The sequence below is a fragment of the Pseudopodoces humilis genome, chromosome 4, assembly GCF_049639895.1.
Source record: "Pseudopodoces humilis isolate 2021_Gansu_Grassland_sample_001 chromosome 4, ASM4963989v1, whole genome shotgun sequence".
NCBI lineage: Eukaryota > Metazoa > Chordata > Aves > Passeriformes > Paridae > Pseudopodoces > Pseudopodoces humilis.
This window is the reverse complement of record NC_142203.1, coordinates 25,194,724-25,217,001: the sequence shown is the minus strand read 5'-3', so window position 1 is coordinate 25,217,001 and position 22,278 is coordinate 25,194,724. Positions and strand designations below refer to the sequence as shown.

The 22,278-nt window shown below is 36.8% G+C and overlaps 1 protein-coding gene across 3 annotated transcripts in view; it reads right to left on the bottom strand.

Moving 5' to 3' along the window:
* Nucleotides 1-782: 782 nt before the first annotated feature.
* SUSD1 (sushi domain containing 1) overlaps nt 783-22,278 on the bottom strand; it is a 41,064-nt gene continuing 19,568 nt past the window's right edge. For all 3 annotated transcript variants that reach the window (XM_014259506.2, XM_088054186.1, XM_088054187.1), the window contains 5 exons: nt 11,836-11,929; nt 10,479-10,734; nt 6,899-6,938; nt 4,769-4,862; nt 783-1,880 (listed from right to left, as the gene is read on the bottom strand). In XM_014259506.2, coding sequence (XP_014114981.2) covers nt 1,742-1,880; nt 4,769-4,862; nt 6,899-6,938; nt 10,479-10,734; nt 11,836-11,929 — 623 coding nt within the window. In that variant the 3' untranslated portion in view covers nt 783-1,741. The remainder of the gene's footprint in view (nt 1,881-4,768; nt 4,863-6,898; nt 6,939-10,478; nt 10,735-11,835; nt 11,930-22,278) is intronic.

The following is a 22,278-nucleotide window of genomic DNA, read 5'->3' as shown; positions in this document are numbered from 1 at the left end:
TTTCCAATTATACCCACTGACAAGATGGACTTTATGGTCCTGATCAAGTGTAGTATATTGGAACACTGGTGGTCTCTGTAAAGCATAACAAGAAGCTCAGCTTTTTTCACAGAGGATGGCACATCTGTCTCTCTAAATAATTTCCAGCCTCTCCAGCTCTCCCTCACACAGGAACAGCTGCTCATGAACTCTCTCACAGGACCAGAGCAGCAGGAGACTGAATCAGAACGAAGTAGTGCAGTTGGTACTGCTATACCAAACCTTGCAATCTATTCCATTGAGAAAGGGAATTAGGCATGGAATGTGTGAGAATGAATGTCATATAAGACACTGAAAAATTAAGGCATGGTTTCCCAGTATGGACAGTTTAGTTATTTTTTGTCAATCAGCAACAGAAAATGCTATCAACTTTTAATCCCTACTATAGACAAAGGTGTTCTTACTTAGCTATTAACTATTAACTTGAAGGACAGCTCTGTAAATGCTGGATAACATAAATGGAATCTGCCCAGACCTGAAAAAAGCACTCTCAGTTGCTTGCAGCAATTGAAAACTCTTTTTGGCTGTAATTCCTCTTTGCTTCTAACTATGAAATCTGCTGTTGCGCTTTAAACCCAAAAAGACCCTAATTACATGTCACAGAGAGAACATCTAAAATTATAAGAGCAGTAGGCATCAGAATATTAGCAATTCAGAAATTTAAAAATTAAAAAAATGTGTAGCATCTATTTAAAGTGGTAAAACACAAAACATAACTTTAAAAAAAAAATCACAAAACTGAGTAAAAACTAAAACTCCTGCTTTTTTTATTTCACCAGTTAACAGATTGCTAACATATAACAAAGCAACTTCTGAAGAGGAGTGGAAATATTCCAAGCCACTTGATTCTTTCTTACAGAAGAAGAAAATGTATTAACTGGGAGTGTGTCATAGGAAATTGGTTAATTATACTTTATTAAGTGACTCTAACCAGATGTTACACACCAACCAATTAACCAGACAATGATTTAATGGCTTTACTCAGCTGTAATTATAGAACAGAGATTAAAAAAGTTGCACTTAGCACAGGAAGGTCCTTCCTTAAATTAGTTTCACATGCCATTAAAGCAAGCAGCTTTTGAGTAAACTGCAGTTTTATAGATTGGTATATTATTAGCAATTACTGCTAATTGCTGTGAACAATGATTGCAATATCTCTGGAACACATCAGCTGCTGACACTACTTGAATGTGGCAACTTCATGGCTAGCAAGTGTACATGTTACTGAGGTATTATTACTTGTAAGTGACTGACAGAAGTGTTTACCTTTATAATTGGAAATACAATAGGCAGTTTATCTTGCATAAAAATAGGTCTTTGTTTTTGTTCATAATAGGCCAGTTTATATGTGCAAAGGTATCTAAAGTAGCAGTTAATCCTCAAAACAGTTTTAGTTGGATCAGGGGATTATTAATGTAATCAAGTACAATAAAAGCACTCATTATCAGCCACTCATGCAGCTGGAATAGCTGAAAGCCTCTGACCAACACATGGGATGCATGATAACCTGCTTGTCAGGGAGGGTTCTCTTTTACATACCATACCATCTGGAAAAAGGCAGGACAATAAACATCTGACTTCCAGTGACAAACACACTTAAACTGCCCATGCTGTAGAACATATGTGACATGTAGATACCCGACACATGCTGGCTTTGAAAGAAGAACATGTTTTTTCTTTGCTGACTTCCGGAAATAATCCATCAGAGAAGAGAGACACTTTCAGTCTCTAGGAATGATGATGCAATCCCTGCTTGTGCCACGTCTACTGTAGTAGATAAATGTACAGCTTCACAGGCTACAGCAGCAGGTGGGGGATGTGCTGAGCTGTGGAGACAAGAGCTGGAGACAGAAAAAATCTGGTTAAAAAAAAATAAATCTTAAAAATTATTCAAGACTTAAGCATAGACCTGACAGGGAACTTGTATCACTCATACTGATAAGACACATGACAGTGTTTCTGAAGTTTTTTTGAAGACACACAGTGCTGGTCATCACAGCATGTGAGATGGGTAGGAAGCATTCCCATAGGTCACCAGATGATTACCTGACCAGTGTCAACCTTGGCATCAACAACATTGATGCCCAGTGTAGGTCTTCAAAAATCCTGAGTTCTGGTACTGTCATATATGTGAATAGGCATCACATACAAAAGAAAGCAAAGAACTAAGAGGAATAGAGTAAAGTGTATGAATGATGAGCCACTTTAATAATAGCAACTATAGGTTAATGCATTTTTAAAAATATAAAATATAAAAAATATATAAATAATAAAAATATAAAATGCAAATATAAATATAAAATATAAATATTTTAAAAATATAATTATTAAAATAATATAAAATCTAAGGACATCAGGAGTGGAGACTTCACTTTGTGAATCCAGTGCCAGACTTTTACTCATTGAGGAACAATTGGAACTGCTGTCAGTGACCACACTAGCAGGAATTCACACCCAGACCCATTGTGGACACATAATTCCTGAGACAGCAGACATGTGGCAAGCTGGTGAGCACTTGAATACAGTGGCTCTTTGTGACAGAAGCTTACAGGGACCCCAAGAAATAATCCAAGACCATTCACCTGACACCATGGCAGGATCAGCCATACCCATGTCATTACTGACTAATTTGTTTAACCTCCTCTTGCAGACCACCCAGAAGCTGCATTCACAGCAATCTGTTCCCATGCCTCTCTCTCCTACAGTTTACAAGCACACGGGTATACTGCCCATGGATGGTAGGTGTACCACTGGCACTACCAACAGGAGGAAGTTGATCTTTATACAGTAGCATTTTGTACATTTGCATATCATGCTTCTTGGCAGTATCTTCTCTGCCAGGCTAAGCAACCTGCCACTAGAATGCTCTATTCTCAGTTAGATTAAATAGATCCCAGATCTCTCTCATCAAATTCCACTCTCTTTTTCTCCTACTAGGCCACATCTACCTTGTCTACCAGTGTCTAAAGCAGGACCATGGTTTTACAACCGGATAAGGCAGAAGGCTGACTTCATATGGGTTTTTTTTTCAAATCACATTCTTACTCAGAAATGCATTAAACTGATGGCTAATTATAACTAAAAGCACATTTGTTGTTTAAAATATTATAGATGCTTCTTTGTGACTATTGTGAAGGGTCTTATTACAACTGACATCTGCGATTTCCCTTTTCTACCTGCTGATGGACTGGGACAGTTTTAATTTCTGTCAAGGATTCTGTCCGATATTCCTTAGAACAGGAGAATGGATTCAATAATTTCTCTGTATATGGCATTTGAGGGCCTAAAAGATACTTGTTGGCTTATTAAGTCCTTGTCCCCTACAATACACCATTGTCAAATATACTCAATCAGCTCCCTAAAGATTTCATCTTCTCTTGCTCCTTTTGAAAGAAGGCTGAAGTAGAAGTTCAGGGTCAATCTTCTCTGCACTCTCTCACAAGCGGCTCATACTCATACATGATTCTTCCAGTACTGTCTCATACCTCAAAGCATTCTCCTATCACTATGAACCTAATTAATTTGACACAGTTTGAAAAGTACTAATATCCCTCTGCCACATTTTTGCCAGAGAAACTGAAATAACTGAGAAGCGTTTCACACCATGACAGCCCAGGGAACCTGTTCCTCCTGCAGTAAGCCCTCTGTCAGGAGTCAGCTACTTTAGAAATCCAGACAGTAAAAGCCCCTTCCTCAAATATCAAAGCTGACTCTTGACAATGTTTTAAAAATCCCCAAAAACAACCAAGACTGCAAGCTCAAGTTTACCACTGCATGCTACTGCCAAAGGAATCCTGAGATCTGTTTATTTAATTATTTAAAGAAAAAAAGGAGACTATGGAACATTTAATTTAGAATTTTGATTGCAAGATTTTGATTTGAAATTTAGACAACCACAAAAAATCCAAATAAATCTCCTTTCTTCAGCCCTATGTACAACTAGCTCCTTCTGTTTCAGGATGCCAAACAAGCAGCTTAACCAATCAATGCTATATTTCATAGCCTCCAAGCTGGAAGCTCCTGACCCTTCAAGGGGTATAATATATATATATTCTAATATATATATTCAAATATATCAGAAGACTATTCTTGCAGATATGCATATTGAAATAACAATGGAGATATGGCTTTTAGTGAAGAGGTTTAACATGTATGTAGGCATTTACAATTACATAACTTGTGTATTTGTTTTACCTTTGAAAGGAAGACAGTTATGAAGTTACTGACCCTGCTTGAGTCAAGGATCATGAAATATAAATTATTAAATCTCTTAAAAATTTTAAATATGTTTTTATCATGGCCTTTAGGTAAAGTTCAACCATTACTGAAAAACAATTCTTTTCAGACCTTTTGAATAAATTTGGGAAGAAAAAAATTAGCTCTGTACATAAGCAAAGTGAATCAACATTTTGACAGCATATAAATTTCATGTACTTAATTCCCATTAAATCGGAACACTTCTGTAATAAAGTCCTAGTTCTATTCACTGTCTTAAATCCTTCCTTTATTAAGGTAACCCCTACACATTTCAGATGTTTTGCCAGTAATTGCAAAGATACAGAGGACATCAGTTCAAGCAACGGACAGCATTAGTAGCCACTGACAGCACCCATGATTACAGTTTTTAACCACCAAGATGCCTAAGCCAAGCACATTGTCAAGAAAAACTATCTGTAAAGAAAAACACATGAAAGAGGACTGCAAAACCAGAGGCAGCAACACTACATACCGTGCCACGGAGAATGACAGGAACAATATAAGGCAGACAGCAGCCACTGATCCTAATCCAACAGCAGTCATGTATTGCAGAGTAGGTGATAAATCTGAAAGAAAGTATCAAACAGTTCAAACAAACAAACCAAACAGTGCAGCTTCAGTCTGCTTATAACAGAAGAATAGTAACAAAACCCAGGTGCTGGACTTATGGCTCAGTTAATGAGAGTAATGGAACTGACTATCTAGCAGTTACCGTCCAGTTGAGGAAGAAAGATTAATTAGAGTATTAAAAAAATATTATTAAGCTCAATTTTGATACACTTGTCCTTATAACACTGTAACACCAGTTTCCATCAGCAAATTACACATCTCTAGAGAAGATATCAGCCCACCATAAAAATTACAGAATTGTCTTCCCTCCATATTCTAGAGTGTGTATCATGAAAAACCCTAAAACATCATTTTACTTATTTTTGACAAAAGAAAGTGTGCTTTTAATACAGTTTCCTACCATTTGTTTATGACAATGATCTATCACACAATGTCTAGTAGATGGCACCTGAAACAGGGTCATTTGGTTTGGATTTAATGTACAGATTTGCCTTCCACACAAGCTGAATTAAGAAATCATTCTCAAAGGATTCAGCAAACCAAAAATACTCTCAGCCTCTCCAGCTGCAGAAGTATATTGGTGAAAAAGACACTTTGACTATAAGTCCATTCAGTATAAAGGCAAACGGATTTACAACAAAAAGCCAAAGGCCTGACCTGTCCTATTCTCATCTTCCTACACCCATTGTTTTAGCCTCAAAACCAAAATCCACCTATTTGTAAGACAGTCTTTGATGATGTGCTACATTTTGATAAATGACAAATTCAGAAAAGGACAATCTTCTATCTTTCCAGAGTTATTCTATAGCTATTGCCTAAACAGTCCTAGCAATGGAACCATCAAACCTAAGAAATCCTTGACCTTAGCAGAATCTTCACAAGGAAGAACTGCCTACACTAAGTGTGATGGTAAATTAACTAGATCATAAGACTAATTAAAGAAAGAGTAACTGAAGAAAATCTAGAAATAAACACAGAGTTGTCAACAGATCAATTATAGTGATAATGAGATATGGAGGAGGTGCACCTCAAGCACTCCATGCATCACAATTTGACATCATTCCAAAGTACTGTCTCACTTTCCAGCATTACTGCCTTTCCTAACTCAAATTTGTGAGACTTCCATCTCAAAAGCAGATTTTAGTGCTCATAGGAGACTCCAGTAGTGCTGCTTTCTTTGTCTGGGGTGGCAAATATTAGCTTTTTGCTGCAACATTAAGTCGGTGAAGAGTAGTTTCAACTATGGTGGAAAGGAGGGAAATATAACCTCTAGTGGATTCCAAACTCCTCTGAGGTAAACTCATTAACTAGAAACATTTTAAAGTCAAAAAGCGAAAATAAAACCACACTGAGAAATTTACTGGGTTTTAAAGTTATGTCACTTATATACTTAAGAAACTGTACTTACCAGTATACAAATTTTTCATTTTTACACAGTATCTTCTGTTTAAGACTGTAAAAAGATGTAATTCTCCACAGACTATCTGAACATTCTAAAATAAAAAGTATGGCCTCTAAAAGCAAAAACATATTGCAGGGATGTTGTGTTGGTGGTTTTTGTTGTTTGGTTGTTTGGGTTTTTTTATTGGTTTTGGGGTTTTTTTGTTGTTTGCTTGTATGTTTTTGTTTTTATATTTTTATTTTTAATTACTGTTGTTGTTCTTTGATTGATTTTTTTAAAATCTTTAAGCCAGTGTAGAACTATCTTAAAAATAAGCTTCCAAAATTTCACATCTTCTGTGATGTGATGATGGTTCAAATCCTTTGTGCACAAAAATTGCTGTAAAGATTTGGATGTGATGCACAGAAAAAGCAACATTGAAAACCAGGAAAAATAGGAGAGTCTATTTTAGAATGGATTGCTGAATCCATTGGAATGGAATAGTGAAGAGTAAGGAAAATTTTCTGTCTCTAATGTTTTCAATCCTTGAAGTCATGAAAGGCAAAAAAAGAAACACCCACAGCAATTATTAGTTTATGCTGCCAAGCAAAGCCGTGACAGACTTTTCTATTGAAGGAAAAACTGACTTACTTTTAATTTGTGCCCAAACAGCACAGGACTGTGTTCTCACCTAAAAAAGAAAACATAAAAATCACTGTTCCTCATGAGAAAAATTTATTATTACTAACGCCCTCTGAAAGATCAGCCATTGACAAAAATTACTATTGGGAATGGAGTTTGTTATTCCCTAGGTAGCAGCCGCTATATTGTCTTAAAAGATAATAAATTATAAAAATAAGATTAGACATAGAGCTTTGATGAAAGCCTGGCTCCAGTTTTTAGCTCATTTTTCTTCACTTCTTTTTACAACCTTCCGTCCATGGAAGGATCTTTGATGTTGCTTTGATAAGAATCCAGCATTTATGAAATGCTAAAATAAGGCTGAATATGCTGTGTTAACCCTCTCCTATGTAGAACATGTACATTAAAATAGATGGTATGTTTTACAGATACTAGATGTAGAATTTTCTTCAGTTATGATAACGTGCTTGGGAATTTTTAATAACTTTATAGAATACTTACAGTTAGAGAAATATTTATCAAGGGTCTGCTTTTGCACACTTGTTAAACAGGTTTGATTTTTTTAAAGTAAGCTTTGGTCTCTGTAGAGAATTTCCCCCTGGCTCTTCATAGTCATAAATACACAGAAAGTTCTATTTTAGGTTCTATTATCTATTGTGTAATTAGTGTGAAGTGTATTTTTGTAGTGCTTCCTGCTAAATGACTTTCACAGACTTTCACATAATACATACACAATACATGCATTTTTCATATTGTAGCATATGTTGCTGTGAATAATAGTATGTTTGAGAAAGAAGGTTATGTTTTGAACCATTCGGATAAAAGGATGAAGGCATTTGTGTGATTAATCTCACTTCTGTGTGTCTGCATGCTGAATTGTGGAATCTCAATGATTCTTAAACCCATTATTTATAAAGAATTTTCTGGTTAATGAAAAAAACAAAGGACTGACAAGGAAAATCTTCTTAGAAGAGGGAAGATAAATAAAAAGGGGAAAAAAACCAAATGCCAAATTCTGGGGCACTGGTGTGAGTGCCATCATTTTGAAATAGCTACCCTCAAGACACACTCCAGTGTGCAGAAAATCAGACATCTCCTGCCTATGAGTGAAGTTACAGAGGTCTCAGAGAAATAAAAATAAATGGAAAGTAAGAACCTCATAGCAGACACCCTTTTCAAGACATCCAAATATGAACAATGGAAAAGTGAACACGATAATATGTTCATTTTATATTCAGTAATAATGCAAATAAAAATCAAAACCAAGCCATGATTTTGCAGCATGACACAAATGTACCATTTTTAGTATGAAAGGAGACAGAAGGGACCCTTAAGGATGCCAGAATATAAAAGGGAATAATGAGAACATTAGTTAGAAGCCTATTACATCTATTTCTAATTTGTCTGTATTCAAATGGAAATGTGCTAACAAGTAAAAGATACTTCAGAAATGCTGATTTCACAGGTATTAAGAATTGAGGGCCAATCATTGTTTTTTAAAGAAGACTGAACTCTTGAATCCAAGTGCATTTACTTATCTGCGGTAGTACACACATTATGTAAGCGCATTTTTAGAAAGACTCAAAACCCAACAACCTGCTATTCATAATTCTGATATTTTTAGCCTTCTAATACCAGCAATTGCACAAAATAAAAGGGCATGACAGCTGATGATAAACCAACACTTTTGAACCAGCAGTCCAAGTTCCATTTCAAAGATTCAGAGCTGCAAAAACCAAAACAATTTGGCATTTGCAATCCCAGTAATGATTCATAACTGTTGCATGTAACTTTGTGTATTTCATCAACCAACAAATGCCATACAGGAAAGTGTACACTAAGGAGCTGATGCATTTTAAATGGTAGCAAGCAAGACTGACCTCTACAAATAACTGTAATGTTAATCCATCAACTCAGTGACCTAGAAAATATGTCTGCGAATGTCAGCAGTGAAAGATCAGGAAATAATCCATAAGAGAGAGAAAGAATAATGCTTTTCATGTAAGTTAGAAGCAGCTTAATAAACAGCAGGAAAAGTCTGCAAGAATCTACTTCGTGCAGCAAAAACCTCCACAAGAGTAAAAGAAGTTAAAATACCCCAGGTATTAGAAAATACTGAGGGTAAAGACCTAGGGAAACAAATGCAAAAAAAACCATGATAAATAAACTAAGCCCAAAGACATATTTAGCAGCACTTAAAGAGGCCAAACTTGTATACGTTTGACTGATCAACAATCCTGCTCCACAGAGCACATTTTGCTATAAAATACACTTCACTTGTTCAAATTCCAGAGTATTTTGGATGTCAATGTTCATAACAGTATTTATGAAATAAAATGTCTTCTATTGTAATTTTCCTACTTTTCCCCTCACACAATTAATTAAAAATTTATGACAAACAACAGTCTTGTATCAGGATCAGAAACCACTTCAACTCTGCTACAAAAATCTCTCTGACTATTATTAAATAGTACTGCACTATTACTGCACTATAGATTAGCAGATACCAGAATCCTCTTATTACATACACTTGTTTTATTTCACTCACTTTGAACTGAGGCAGTTACAGGTAAAAAGTAAATCCTTTTACTCTACAAGTACATTTTTACAGCAATACACTACCATGAAAACAGTACTTCAGAATAGGCATAAATGAGGATATTATTCACTATTTCTTAACAGAAGCTGTTTTAACTTACTGAGATTTTTGTGTAGGCTCTCAAAATTGGTGACTCATGGATCAGTTTTTGCATGCCTCCTTGCTTTGTGATGCACACATAAAGTCCTAAAAACTCTATTCTGATGGCAAGGTGAGGTTTAGGTGTTTCTTTTTTATTAGAGGTTGCTTCAGTTTTTGCATTTGACATTCAGGAACTGTATTGCACACAAAGACTTATCCCCTGTCCCATAGGAGAAAAATTTTCTGCTGCTGAGACTTACATTATAAAAAATTTTAAAACAGCTGACTCCTGAGATAAATACAACTGGAAAACTAGATGATATGTACATTTTAGAAACTTTGTTTCTAATTAAAAATACAAACTTACTTTAAAATTATAAAAAATTAATGATAATCTACCTTTTTTTTTTCATAAGGCTTTCTCTATGGAGCTGGAGCTGACACTGCCTTTTGGAAGGTAACAACATGTAATAAAATTTTGTTTTCCATGTCATTTGGAGAATTGGGATAAATATTATAAAAATATAAAAATATTTAATTAAAAATTAAATTGGGTGAACTCATCATTGCTAAGGAGTGATTTTCAAATTCTCATGCTAATCTCTTTTAGTGAATTCTAATTCAATACAGACACCTTCAATTACTGAGAACAGGGATGGGCATTCATTTTTAATTATTTTCCATTGTTTGACTTTTGGCATTCAGAGTTGCTTCAACATTACAATGACATAAGTACCATTAAGGAATTATAAGATATATTTAAAGGGCTCCAGATTTAATCTAATTCTGTCAACTAGGAGATCCTTAAAGTGTCATAAAAAATTTAATACCCGTCTAACATTTCCATCTTTTCCCCCAGCAACATTACATTCAAGAGGTGTAAAGAAGAGGTTTGAAAACATCCATTACCTTATTCCACTCACTTATTATTTTCAAAAAAACACAATACTCTTCTCCCAGCTTTAAAGGAGCATTATAAAACTTCCCATAATAATGTCTGTCTCCAAGAACAATTGACATATTATCAGCAACATCCTTCGCCTGAAATTCAGCTGCCACATATCCTTTAATGTCAGTGGTGTTACTAAAGAAAGTTGTAGTAGCAAAGGAGTCACAAATGAAAGTGCTTTGCAAATCCAGAGGAAGCACAATCACCTGATAAAGACTAGAGTGAAACAAAAAAAAAGGAAAAATTAGCCCTCATTTCAATGAAATAAGCATCAGATATTCATTAACCCATACTGTTTTTTGTTATTTGTAGCCTCTTAACTGTTTTTTATTAACAACGTCCAATATGAACACTTCTTATACTGAAATATTTCTGTGTGTTCCACTTCATTTTTAATCAAAAGCACTGAATGCACAGCTTAGAGCTGGGTCTTCTCCTCACATATATGTTATTGCTACATGATTATTTATGCTCAGAAGAACATAAAACTGAGATACTTCAGACTATGTTCTTCTCCTCCTCACATTGAAGTTCACCTATGAGATAATATATCATTTTCTCTAAAAATTACTTGTAAGTTCACAGAAACAAGACTTTTTCTATTTAAAGGAGGAGAGGACAGGTACCATTTAAAAAAATAAATCAAATATGTCTTCATACCTCTCAAAACAATGTTTAGTCTATCATATTCAACCATAGGAAGACTATTCATGAAGGCTGATACACCAGCCACTCTATGAGATGTTACTAGCTTTCAAGTATTTTCTACTTCAGTGTTGAGTTAACCTTGTTCAGTACTTGAGTTAACTTTTTCCTTCTGTCACCAATAGCACTCAGTAAGGGGCAAATCCTTTTACTCTAGAAATACATTTTGATAGAAATGCACTGCTACAAAAACATTACTTCAGAATATGCATAAATGATGTTATTCAATGTTTCCTCTGGCAGGAAAAATGTATTGTCTGCATGAGTTCATTGGAAAAGAACAATCACATCAGTAGAGGTGTGTTTGGATTCATCAATAAAAATCTACTGTGGATACTAACCTCACTGTGGATAAAGGGAAAAGAAAAATAAAATCAAACCTCAAAGCCAGTGGTGAAAACTCACAATTATCCAAAATAGGATTTTTTTCCAGAAAACAGCGAAAAGCCTGAAGCTAAATATTACTCTGCTAAGGGGGGAAAGACTGGGAGGCACAGCTTAAGTTTTTTCCCATTGCTAAAAAACATAATGTTGCCACCCAAAACAGTTCTAATCTACATAACATGAATCTGCAGAATGTTGTTTGAAAGGGTGAAGAGCACAAAGACAAACCTGATTGGTCCATTTTGATCTTCTGCTTTCCGGAGTCTGAGCAAAGGTGCAGAACCTTTAACTGCAACAAATTCTACCTCTGGGAAAGGGGGATCTGAAAAGTAAACAAATACCAGTGGTTCAGAAAAGTTTTATAAATATTTCAGGCATCAGTTCCTAACTACTATTCAGTTCCTTTTTCAATTGCTAGCTACTTTTTCTGCCAAAACATCCTTAATTGAGCCTTCAACCCCAAACAGCTGAAGCCTGCAGGCAGCATAAATTCGTCAAGAAAAACACAGAGCAAATATGATTATGATGGTCTGGAAGCCCCTGTACTTCTGCTAGCTGGAAAAAAGAGAGATGCCCATAAATGGTTGTTGTCTACAGAGAAAAGAGCCATGAAAGCTTTGCTGGAGGAAGCAGTTTTATTTACTAGACTAACTGAAATGGTCAGGGAGAAGAAAAATATGAAAATGTGCACAGATCCCACTGCAAGAAATACAATCGTATGAATAGAGGAGAATTTAGATGTGCCAAAAGTACTTCCAAAAAGGCAACTTTCTTAGATACTACTCATAGTCAGGTAGCAATATTCAGGCCCTTAAATTTGATTTCAGTATGGATACAGAACTCTAATCTGTTTTAGTGAGAATTTGCATCAAGGCCAACACTGAACAAATAGTTCTTCCTCTCATTTCAATGGCAATGATGACAGCTGCACACTGATATGGAAATTACCACTACCAGCCTGGAAGCAAGAATGAAAATAGCTTCAGTGTGCACAATCAAAAGGGCAGAGTGTGAAGTGTAGACACTATCTAGCCCAGAAGTCTGAAAGAACTTACACAGGTAAATACAGCTACAGCTAGGCTTTTTGTGGTCAAAAAGTGCTGTTGAGCTGACTGAAGAGCAACAAATACAGTGCCTATGTACAGAAAACCAGGGCTTCAGAGCTAGGAAAAAATATCAGTATTATGAAGAGAAACAAATGAAAACTAATGTATATTTCACAAAGTTAAGTGACATCAGGCAAAATTTTTCTAAGATGCATGGATTTTTCAAAGAGCTGGTATACAAATAGCTGCACCTATCTTTGGAAGTATAGAAAATCATTAGTTTTTCAGGAGAAAATCAAGTTGTTAGAAAAACTGTCAAGAGGGTAAGTAACTGCTAAAAAGGGAGTTAAAAATATACATAATGTTGAAATTCGAAGTACTGGAGTGCAGGAGAGTTATTAGAGGTTAGTATTATTAGCATTTTGTTAACAATCATAGTATAAAATGTGTACGTACAGATTATTTTTGCTGCTCAATGTTAGAAATACAGAGACTTTACACAAGGAGAATTTAACCACTCTAACAGCTATTGGTTTTCAAAACTGGGATTAAATTCACCAGTATAAAACACAAGGTGATACACCTGGGCTCCTAATAAGAATTTATGCTAAAGAGTCTAATTTCCTTTTAGTAGTAGGAACGACATATTAGTATGTCTCAGAATGAGTGCTAGGCAACAAAATGACAACAGAATGAAAAAATCCAAAAGGCTGCTCTAAAAGGCATAAGAAACAGGCTTACATGATACTAGAATAGTACCACCCAAGGTACACAAGGCCCATGTGTGACCATTTCATGGTACCTGAAGCTCCCATCATCAGTGTGACAGCGCTGTGTGAAACCAGTTCACAGGATACAAGGAAGAGATGGATAAAAAAATCCTCTTATATGAGGGAAACAAAATCTCAGGTTTGTAACATATGAAGAGTATACCTCTTCTTTAAATAGAGATGAAACTTAAGGGGATACAACTTTAGCACGGTATGCCCAAAATAATTCTAACAGGCCATACAAGCATCCCTAGCAAGAAAAACCTTTACCCCTTGACAAAAATCATCCTCAGGAGAACCTCCTGAAAGTTTACCTGCCCAAACAAATTCCTTTGGTAGCTCCCTTTACCAGGGTATCTTCAAAATCAGGCTATGGGTGAACTACCAGTGAAGACACCTGCTATAAATATTTAGGATTGAAATGAGAGTAAGATTGATACAGTGGTCTACAGCTTCCTCCCCAGGGAAAGCAGAGTGCCAGGCACTGATCTCTATGATGACCAGTGACAGAACCAAAGGGAATGGTCTGGATTTGTGTCAGGGGTTGTTTTGTTGGCTATCAAGAGAAGGTTCTTCACCCAGGTGGTGGCTGGGCAACTGGAACAGGCTCTCCAGGGAAGTGGTCACTGCACCAGCCTGACAAGAGTTCAAGAAGGATTTGGAAATGCTCTCAGGCACATGGTGTGACTCTTGGGGATGTCCTGTGCAGAGGCAGGAGTTGGACTTTGATGATCCACATGGGTCCCTTCTCAGCATATTCTATGATTCTCTGAAAGCCACAGTTCTAGAATTACTTGCTTCCTTCTAGTAGAGACAGGGCAGAAAAGCTTTTCTGAGAGTTTCCTGAGTTAATGAAACATACTGCATGGCTGCCTGCAAGAACAGAGAATGCTCTTTGCTCCCAGTCTTTTCAATACATCTGCAGCTGCAGATACTGTAAAAGGTACATGCAGAATTTCTATATGAACAAAGTAAAGGAAAATAATAATATTTGACAGCAAATCTTTAGGTCCTTTGCATATTGCAAACTTAAGCAAACATTATGTAAGAGACAAAAAATTATCTCTTAATTTCAGTGGTTCCTTAGCAGAGACACTGTCAATAGGCAGAGGGACAGGAAAATATATCTCTCAGGGTGGTTTTATCTGGTATACTTTTTTTATCTTCCTTTTCTTTAACATTCAGTGTCACCACAAGACAATATTATTAATGCCTATTCAGAATTTTTTAATTTTCAAGAAAAACTTGGGAACTTCTTCTCTAATGGCAGCCAGAATGTGCATTGCATGCAATGGTTTTGCATTGTTTTTATAGATAAACAGCACAAGAGGAAACCAATGTGGACTCAGATGACAAGAAGATGCTTACTAAGGTCATAACAACTGATTTTTCTATTTTCTATAATTTGACAGGAAAATAGAAATCATGAAAATAAATAGCCATCCAGAACTAACAGCCCTAGCAAGTGGATAAAAGAGAGAAAAATCTGAAAAAAAAACCATGGACAGAGTCTTTTGCTGTGTTTAGTTTCTGGTAAAAAAAAAATACTAGTTATTAAAAACATCAAGCACACAGAAGACAATCTACCTTTTAATAAAAAGAGAGAACAATTTGTAGCAATGTGAAGGAGTAATAATAATAATAATAATAATAATGAAAGGAGTAGTTTAATTTTTGCTTTGGTGATCAAAAAAAAACTCAGAAGGAGTTATTCCATATGCAGTATTTTCCCACTGTGGCTTTTTTAATAAAAGAGGGAAGGGAAAGGGTAATACTACAGAGAAGTAAGGGCTTGCACTAGGTGAGTTGTGTGAAGAAATCAAGATCCTCCAGTCTGTTCCAGTGCTGTTAGCACCTTGTCTTTCTTAAAGAATTGATTTTTTTTTAAGTCCTCACCAACAGAACAGATTAACATATCTGTAGATACATCAGGAAAACAGAGAAGAGCATAGCAAAAAAGGAAAGTATATCCAGAGATTACCCCACTCTAAGCACTTACTTGTCATAGCAGTCTTATGTTAGTAACATTCGAACATTTCATATAAAGGCTAATTTTCTACAATAAGAATCCATCTACTGATTTTCTCTTTGAACATGAAGGCAAGCTACAGGAAAGAAAATACATGCCAGGAAGTGCCAAGAATCATCACACACCTCAATGTTGGAGCTAAAGCCTGTTTGGTGTTACATTGTAAGGATAATAACAAAGCTTTAAAAGTAATAATGGTATTGAACAGCAAAGTCCAAAATCACATGGCAACCCTTCACCGAGCTTGACAGTTCAAAGAAGTCAAATCAAAGACTCCTTTTAAGGTTGGGTTTTAAATTAAACAACCCTTTAGTGAAACAAGAGCATTTGCATGATCTTAATTTCCTGCAAACAAGGGATTTCCTTCATGTGATTTAGGTCAAAGTCACAAGGTGCTTATTAAGGTGCTTGAGTTATAAGATATCAATATAACCTAATATATCTATATAACCCAATATCAATATAACCTAAATTATAATCTTCTGTATCTATATAACCTGATATAAATTACTTCCTATACAATGTAATAGCTATTACATGGTTAACTAGCTGCTTAATCAAAAAAGAGGAAAATACTCAGCAGGTGGATAGCTTCAGAGATCGATAACTATAGTACTAATGAGAAATTGGCAAATGTAAAGCCAATTAGCCACAAAATAAAGAATTTAGGCCACTTAGGACCAGACAGAACAATGAACAGCATAACTGTGCATGCTCCAAAGAGAAAGTTGAAAAGTTCAGATGTGAGGAAAACCTTGGAAGCCTTCATCAAAGACCCCTGATGACCCACCCCTGATGAAGTGGGGAGGCACAAGTGCAGTGCAAAAGAACTATCTAATAACCATGAGATCTATGTAAATATATGTAAATATACTATGTAAATTAGTTTCAGCACATATATGATATAAAAACACTAAGCAATACTTGCTTATACATCTAAATACACACACACACACACATATATATATATATACATATACCACAGCACTTGACAAAGGTGGATAAGTTAGGTGGAAACATCCCCCTCACCACCAGCCCTGCAAACAACAAATCCCTGCTAGACAGACATCAGTCTATGGGGATTTATTTCCAGCCTATCTTTTGGGCATCACATGGTTATTTGAGGGCTTTATGCCCAAAAGGTTTTTGTTGAATTTTAAAACAAGGCAACAAAAAATACTGCTGTCAAAGTAAAGCAAAAATAAGGTAGAGATATTAATACAATAAAAACATTGTTTATTGTTTGTATTACTGTTTGAAAAGTAATTAACTTTACTGTATGTATTTAAATGTAATTGTTCTAGTACAGAGTGAGAAGAGATTTTTCAGTTAGAGAGGAACATTATGTGAAGAGAGGGAAGGAAGGAGAATAAATAAATCAAGACCACATGCACAGAAAAAATAATTTAGATCTTCTTTAAAGACTGGTCATTTCTGGAAATCCGACTCATGTGATTCTCTGCTGACTGCGGCCTTTGTTTCCCTGCACTGTGGCTGAGTGTCACAGCATCCTGCTCATCGTGAGAAAGGTGTGAGCTCAGCGAGGCCGGCAGTGCGGATGAAGCCGCCGGCCAGGCCCGGCTCTGCCTGCACCGTGCCCCGGGCCTGCTGCGGGCCCGGCTCCTGGGCCTCGGGGGCCTGAGCTCTGCTGCGCAAACGGGCCTTTCTGCCAGGGCCAGCACTGCCCAGGGCCAGCGTGTCTCTGAAGTGAAACGGCCCTAGGCGAGGAAAGAAAGAGAAAAGCGGGGAGATGCGCTTTAGGGGACCTCGGCTGGGACCTCTGGGTCTCCTCTGTGCCAGCAAGTGACCTGCCACCCTGCCCTCACCCTGCGAGCGCCATTCGCAGCCACGGGACGCGCAGGGAGGCAGCTGGCGCCCGTCGGGTGATTTCTGTGTCGGAGCAGGGCCTGAAGGGCCCCGGTTCCAGCTGCAGAGCTCCTCTGCGTCAGGAACTCCACCTTTAAACTCTCCTGCGTCTTGCTGCTTCTCGTACCGATCGTTCCTAGGTTGCCTTGCGGTCGCCCGCCTCTGCTGCGGCGTGTGTAGGGGAGCCAGGGTGATCCCCATCTCCTGGCTCATCCCCACCTGAACATTTCTGTGGTTTGTCATCTGCTCCGGTTCTTCCTGCGGCACCTTTCCCTTGTGATCTCTGGGAACAGAATGAGGTGTGCTGAGTGCTCACATCTGCTATTCTGTGGGGGAGGCGTTCGGGGTCTGGCAGCAGAATGGCAGCTCCCTGCTGTTGGCTCAGGGTGTTTTGGGTTAGGGGCCTGCCTGGTCCTTCCACAAGAGGGGACCTGGTATGACAGCCTCCTAACCTCAGTGAAAGAGGTCTGGGACCCTGCAAACAGCCACCACTGCTCCCACCTCACTTCCTAAGCTGAGGACAGGACCTTGCCTAGGTAAGCAGAGGCTGGATAAGCAGAGGGGTGCAGCACCGTGCTGGACTCCAAGGGTGAGCACCCAGTTTTACAGTGCCAGCCACTTCTTACATCCCCTGCGTGTGCTCAGCATTCTGCAGCTCTCCCTTCCTCCTGGACTCCAAGTGCAGTGGTCCTTTGCACAACTTGGAGATGCTCAAATTGGATGTGTGGCACAGGAGACTGGCAAATGTTCATATGCACCAAAATGAAGGCACTTCGCAGTACCTTGCCATGGGAAAGGAGGAAGATTTGGTCAGGGAAAACTCAGCAAGGTGCTTTTGGTGCTTTCCACTAGAAGGCCTGACAGAAGACACCATGTTTTCTTTTGCTTGTTTCTCTTCTGTGACCAATCCACCGAAAGCAAACAGTATGGAAATCAGAGTTTATTCCTCTTGCAAAGCACTGGCTGTAAAGCATAGACTGTGCCACTGATACCAATTGCTTTGTAAAAAGAATAAGAGAAATTATCTGATTGTTCATGAGCTCACAGATACTTTGAAAAATTCTTATTATGGAAGAGTTCAGAAAAATGATAGTGATGTTCATATGAATTTAATTATCACACATTTAAATAGTCTCTGCACAAAAATACAAAGTGCATGTGTATGTATGAAATTGTTTACATGACTGGCAACTAAATTCCCCCTACATTTAAAAAAATAAGTAACCATGCACATGTTTTCATCACTTCTCTTTCCCCATTACATAAATCAGAAACTTCCTTCTTGTCAATTCTCACACTCTGATACTGCACGCTTTACTATGGTTTCTCTGGAGGTACATCATATGCTCTCAGAGTAAGAGCTGTCAGATCACCACACCTCCAGCAGTCTTTCACTTCCTCGCTGGAAAGTAGATTTTGGGTTTTCCCTCCCTTTCCAGACCTTAAAGAACTGCCTTTATGAAAGAATGAGTGTAAATCTTTGCCATCCTGCAAGAGATCAGAACAATAGTCTGTCTTTTATGTATGTGTGTACATCCATAGGCAGAAGAACAAATTAGACATCACGATCTGATCTGTAATGCCATATATTTTCCACACACCAAGACAAAGGAGCAGAATTCTAGAAGATCATACTTAATATGTGATGGAATGCATTCTTCTTATTCAAGTCACTTTCTAAACTCTCTGCTTGTGAGTCTACTTTCTCACTCACATGATCATATGAAGACAGAGATGAGACACACACAAGTACGTGGCCTGCAAGTGGATGCTGGGCTAAACCAAAAAGAACAGCAGCTGAGAAATATAGGAAGTACTACAATTATCTGAGGCACACAGACTCAAGGTCAAGCCTACTCAAACCCCCTGGAAAGTACATGTACAAATATATAAGAAATTGCAGCATGTGTGAATAGTATGCCTTGAGCAAACTCAAAATACAGCTTGATTCTAAGCAGAAAATCAAGAGGATGAAAAGCAATGAGAAATCATAATCAAACCTAAAATGAATTATTTTAAAAGAAGGACAGGTAATCAGTAACTCTGGCACTAAAGATCTATTTCTAGTGTCCAGAAACACTTCTGTCCTACTATATCTTAGGTCCTAGTGGTCTACTCTAAACAAAAACAAAAAGCTAACCAGACTCTGTAAACACATAGGCACACATGAACTCCCCAAACACCAGAGTCTTCATAAAGAATTTACCCAAAGCAAAGCTCAAGAACAGATTCAAATATCAATAGAATTTTAATGTGACTGAACTGAAAAAATTATTCAGAACATAAGCAATGAAAGTAAAAGAGACCTAGCTCCTTATTTATTATCCTGTTTTTCAAACACTTGTAAGAAATGGTTACAAAGTTCAATCATCTTAAATTCATATGTAAAAATAGGTAGTGAAATTCAGAGCAATGCCTCCTCTGAGCATGCCTTAATAAAGGAAAATGAACAGAGCCATGTGTAAGTAGTATAATCACAAGTATGCCCACAAGACACTCCTTTCATTCTTTGGAAAGGGATATGGGATTCCTTGCTTAAATCACAATCTTTCTACCATCTTTTTACAGCTACAATAAAATCACTGCCTAATAATTTCTGATAATTGACTCAATTTCCTATATCCAGTAGGTAAGTGGTGAGAGTTTCTTTAAAATAAGTTAAGACAACATGAAAGACTGCAAGATACCTGTTACAATGATCCATGAAGCATTTTCTAGACTGTATTTACCATCCACAAGATGACAGGAAAAACCAACTTTGTTGGAACAGTTGTATGGAACTGAACTATTTTTTTAGAAGGGACTATTTTTTTTGCCAGGGAGGAAAGCAGGCTTTTAGGCCCAAGTTCTTGGCTTTTTATCTTTAGAAATAAAATGGATATTATATATTCTTATTTGGCATGGATATGGGCATAGGTATAGATATTCAGGATATAGAAGTAACTTTCATAACATGTATTCATAAATTTTGTTTTTTTGAAAAAAATACCCAAACAAACTGCTAGCATTTACATACTTGCTATATTCTGCAACAGTCTAAAAATTTACACAATCACTATCCTTGTCAGGAAATTAGGTTTGTAAGGCAATGATCATCCAATTGTCTGGGACATGTCTATTCACAATATTTGAAGCTCCACAGTTAAGATTTTCCAGATTTCGAAAATGTAGAAAGCTTGTAAATGTCTAGGAGACACAACATCTGCATTTGCCCCCAGCTGTGGGAACAGACCAACTGATCATGTACCTCTTAAAGGATGGCATATGAAACCCTAAACAACCCATGAGAACATAATCAGTAAAACACTTTTGTAAGTCTCAGTTTCCCTAGAGCTTCTGTGTTAAGGTGTATCTTGCATTTTTACAATACCATTTATCCAGAAAACCACCAGAGCTAATACAGCCACTTTTCAGAATTAATTTGGCAGATAAATTGAGATCATTCCATCCACCATGGAAAATACATACATGATTACAAAATAACTGGACAAATGAAGATGAAAATTATACACCTACTCTTAAATTACAGCTTTTTATATAAATTAAGCTGCTTGCATATACAATATAGCTTGCTTTTAATACAATTCCAAGACATAAGACACAGAAGTCAAAGCAGCACTGCTTCTTATTATTATGAATTATTTCAGCGGTATCCTTTCCATCTTAGATGAGATGACAACACAATTAATCTTATTTAAATTCCATTATTTGGCAAATTTTGCAGAAAGATCATAATTGACTTTTTAATTTTCTGTAATTTCTGCAAAAACTTCAAAAATACAAACTTTATATTTTTTTCAGTGGAAGTCAAAAAATAAGTGTTTGCACATCAAGTTTTAGATAAAGACTCCTAATATGACAGAGTAACACCTATATTTTATTGCTTATTGAATAAGATAACTACCACTAGGGACTTGTGTAGTAAAATCCTCTTTCAAAATGGAAATGACCTAACTTCTATGCCAAGACCTTTCCTGGGGCTATGCATGTGCGTTTGTTAAGCACTAACTCAGCGGAGAGGAAAATATGCCAGCTGTCAAGACACAAATACCATTTCACACAGCACCTACTGCAAAGCATTCTCTAGAGCTCTGCTGAGTAAGTGACCTGATGCAATCCTGCAGAATTGAGGAAATACCACAGGACTACAGAGTAAAGAGCTTTTCCTTTTCTCTGAGTATGTATTCAAAAATGACCTCTATCAACAAAATTCTGAAGTATTTTAGTAGCTTTTTTATAAAGACACATATATTCATGATTGCTTGGGCACTACTTTTGAGTAGTGACAATTAGGAAACTTGTGAAAAGGAATTTCCAAATAATTACTGTAATTTCATTAAAAAAAAAAAAAGAAATAAACAGGTCGTTGTATATCTTAAACAGGACCTTTAAGAAAAAAGAGATGTTTTGCCTTTCATGAAGCTTAAAACCATCAGATTTACTACTGAAAATACAGCAATACTATCAATTTCAAAACACAAATTTCAAACTCTTCTTAAGCAGTCAGAAGAGAATTGATTCCATCTAGTGGCTGAACACAGTTACAGACACTCAGAGAGTTTTCATGTTTTTTACCTATTGTAATTCATGGAAGAGTGATACCATCATCAAACACTGCACTGCACTTCACCTAATACAGAGAGTGTGACAGTACAAGGATGGTGAAAACTGTTCTAAGCAAAACAAGACCCATAAGATGTTTCCCATCATGGCATTTTAGTGATATACATCTTGCTAAATTGTGAAGCCAAGGCTCTTCCTTCAGAAGCTTATTTGCTCAAATGTCTTTTATGTTTTGTACTCTGCCAATTAGAGGCAAAAGTATCTGTATGAGGTAATTGCAGATACTTTGGATTCTTGCAGACTTTAGTGATAATCTGTTTCTGTTGTCACAAATACCCAGCCATACAAAGTACAGTTGAGCTATTAACTCTACTATGGAGAAAACTTTTTCTTAAAA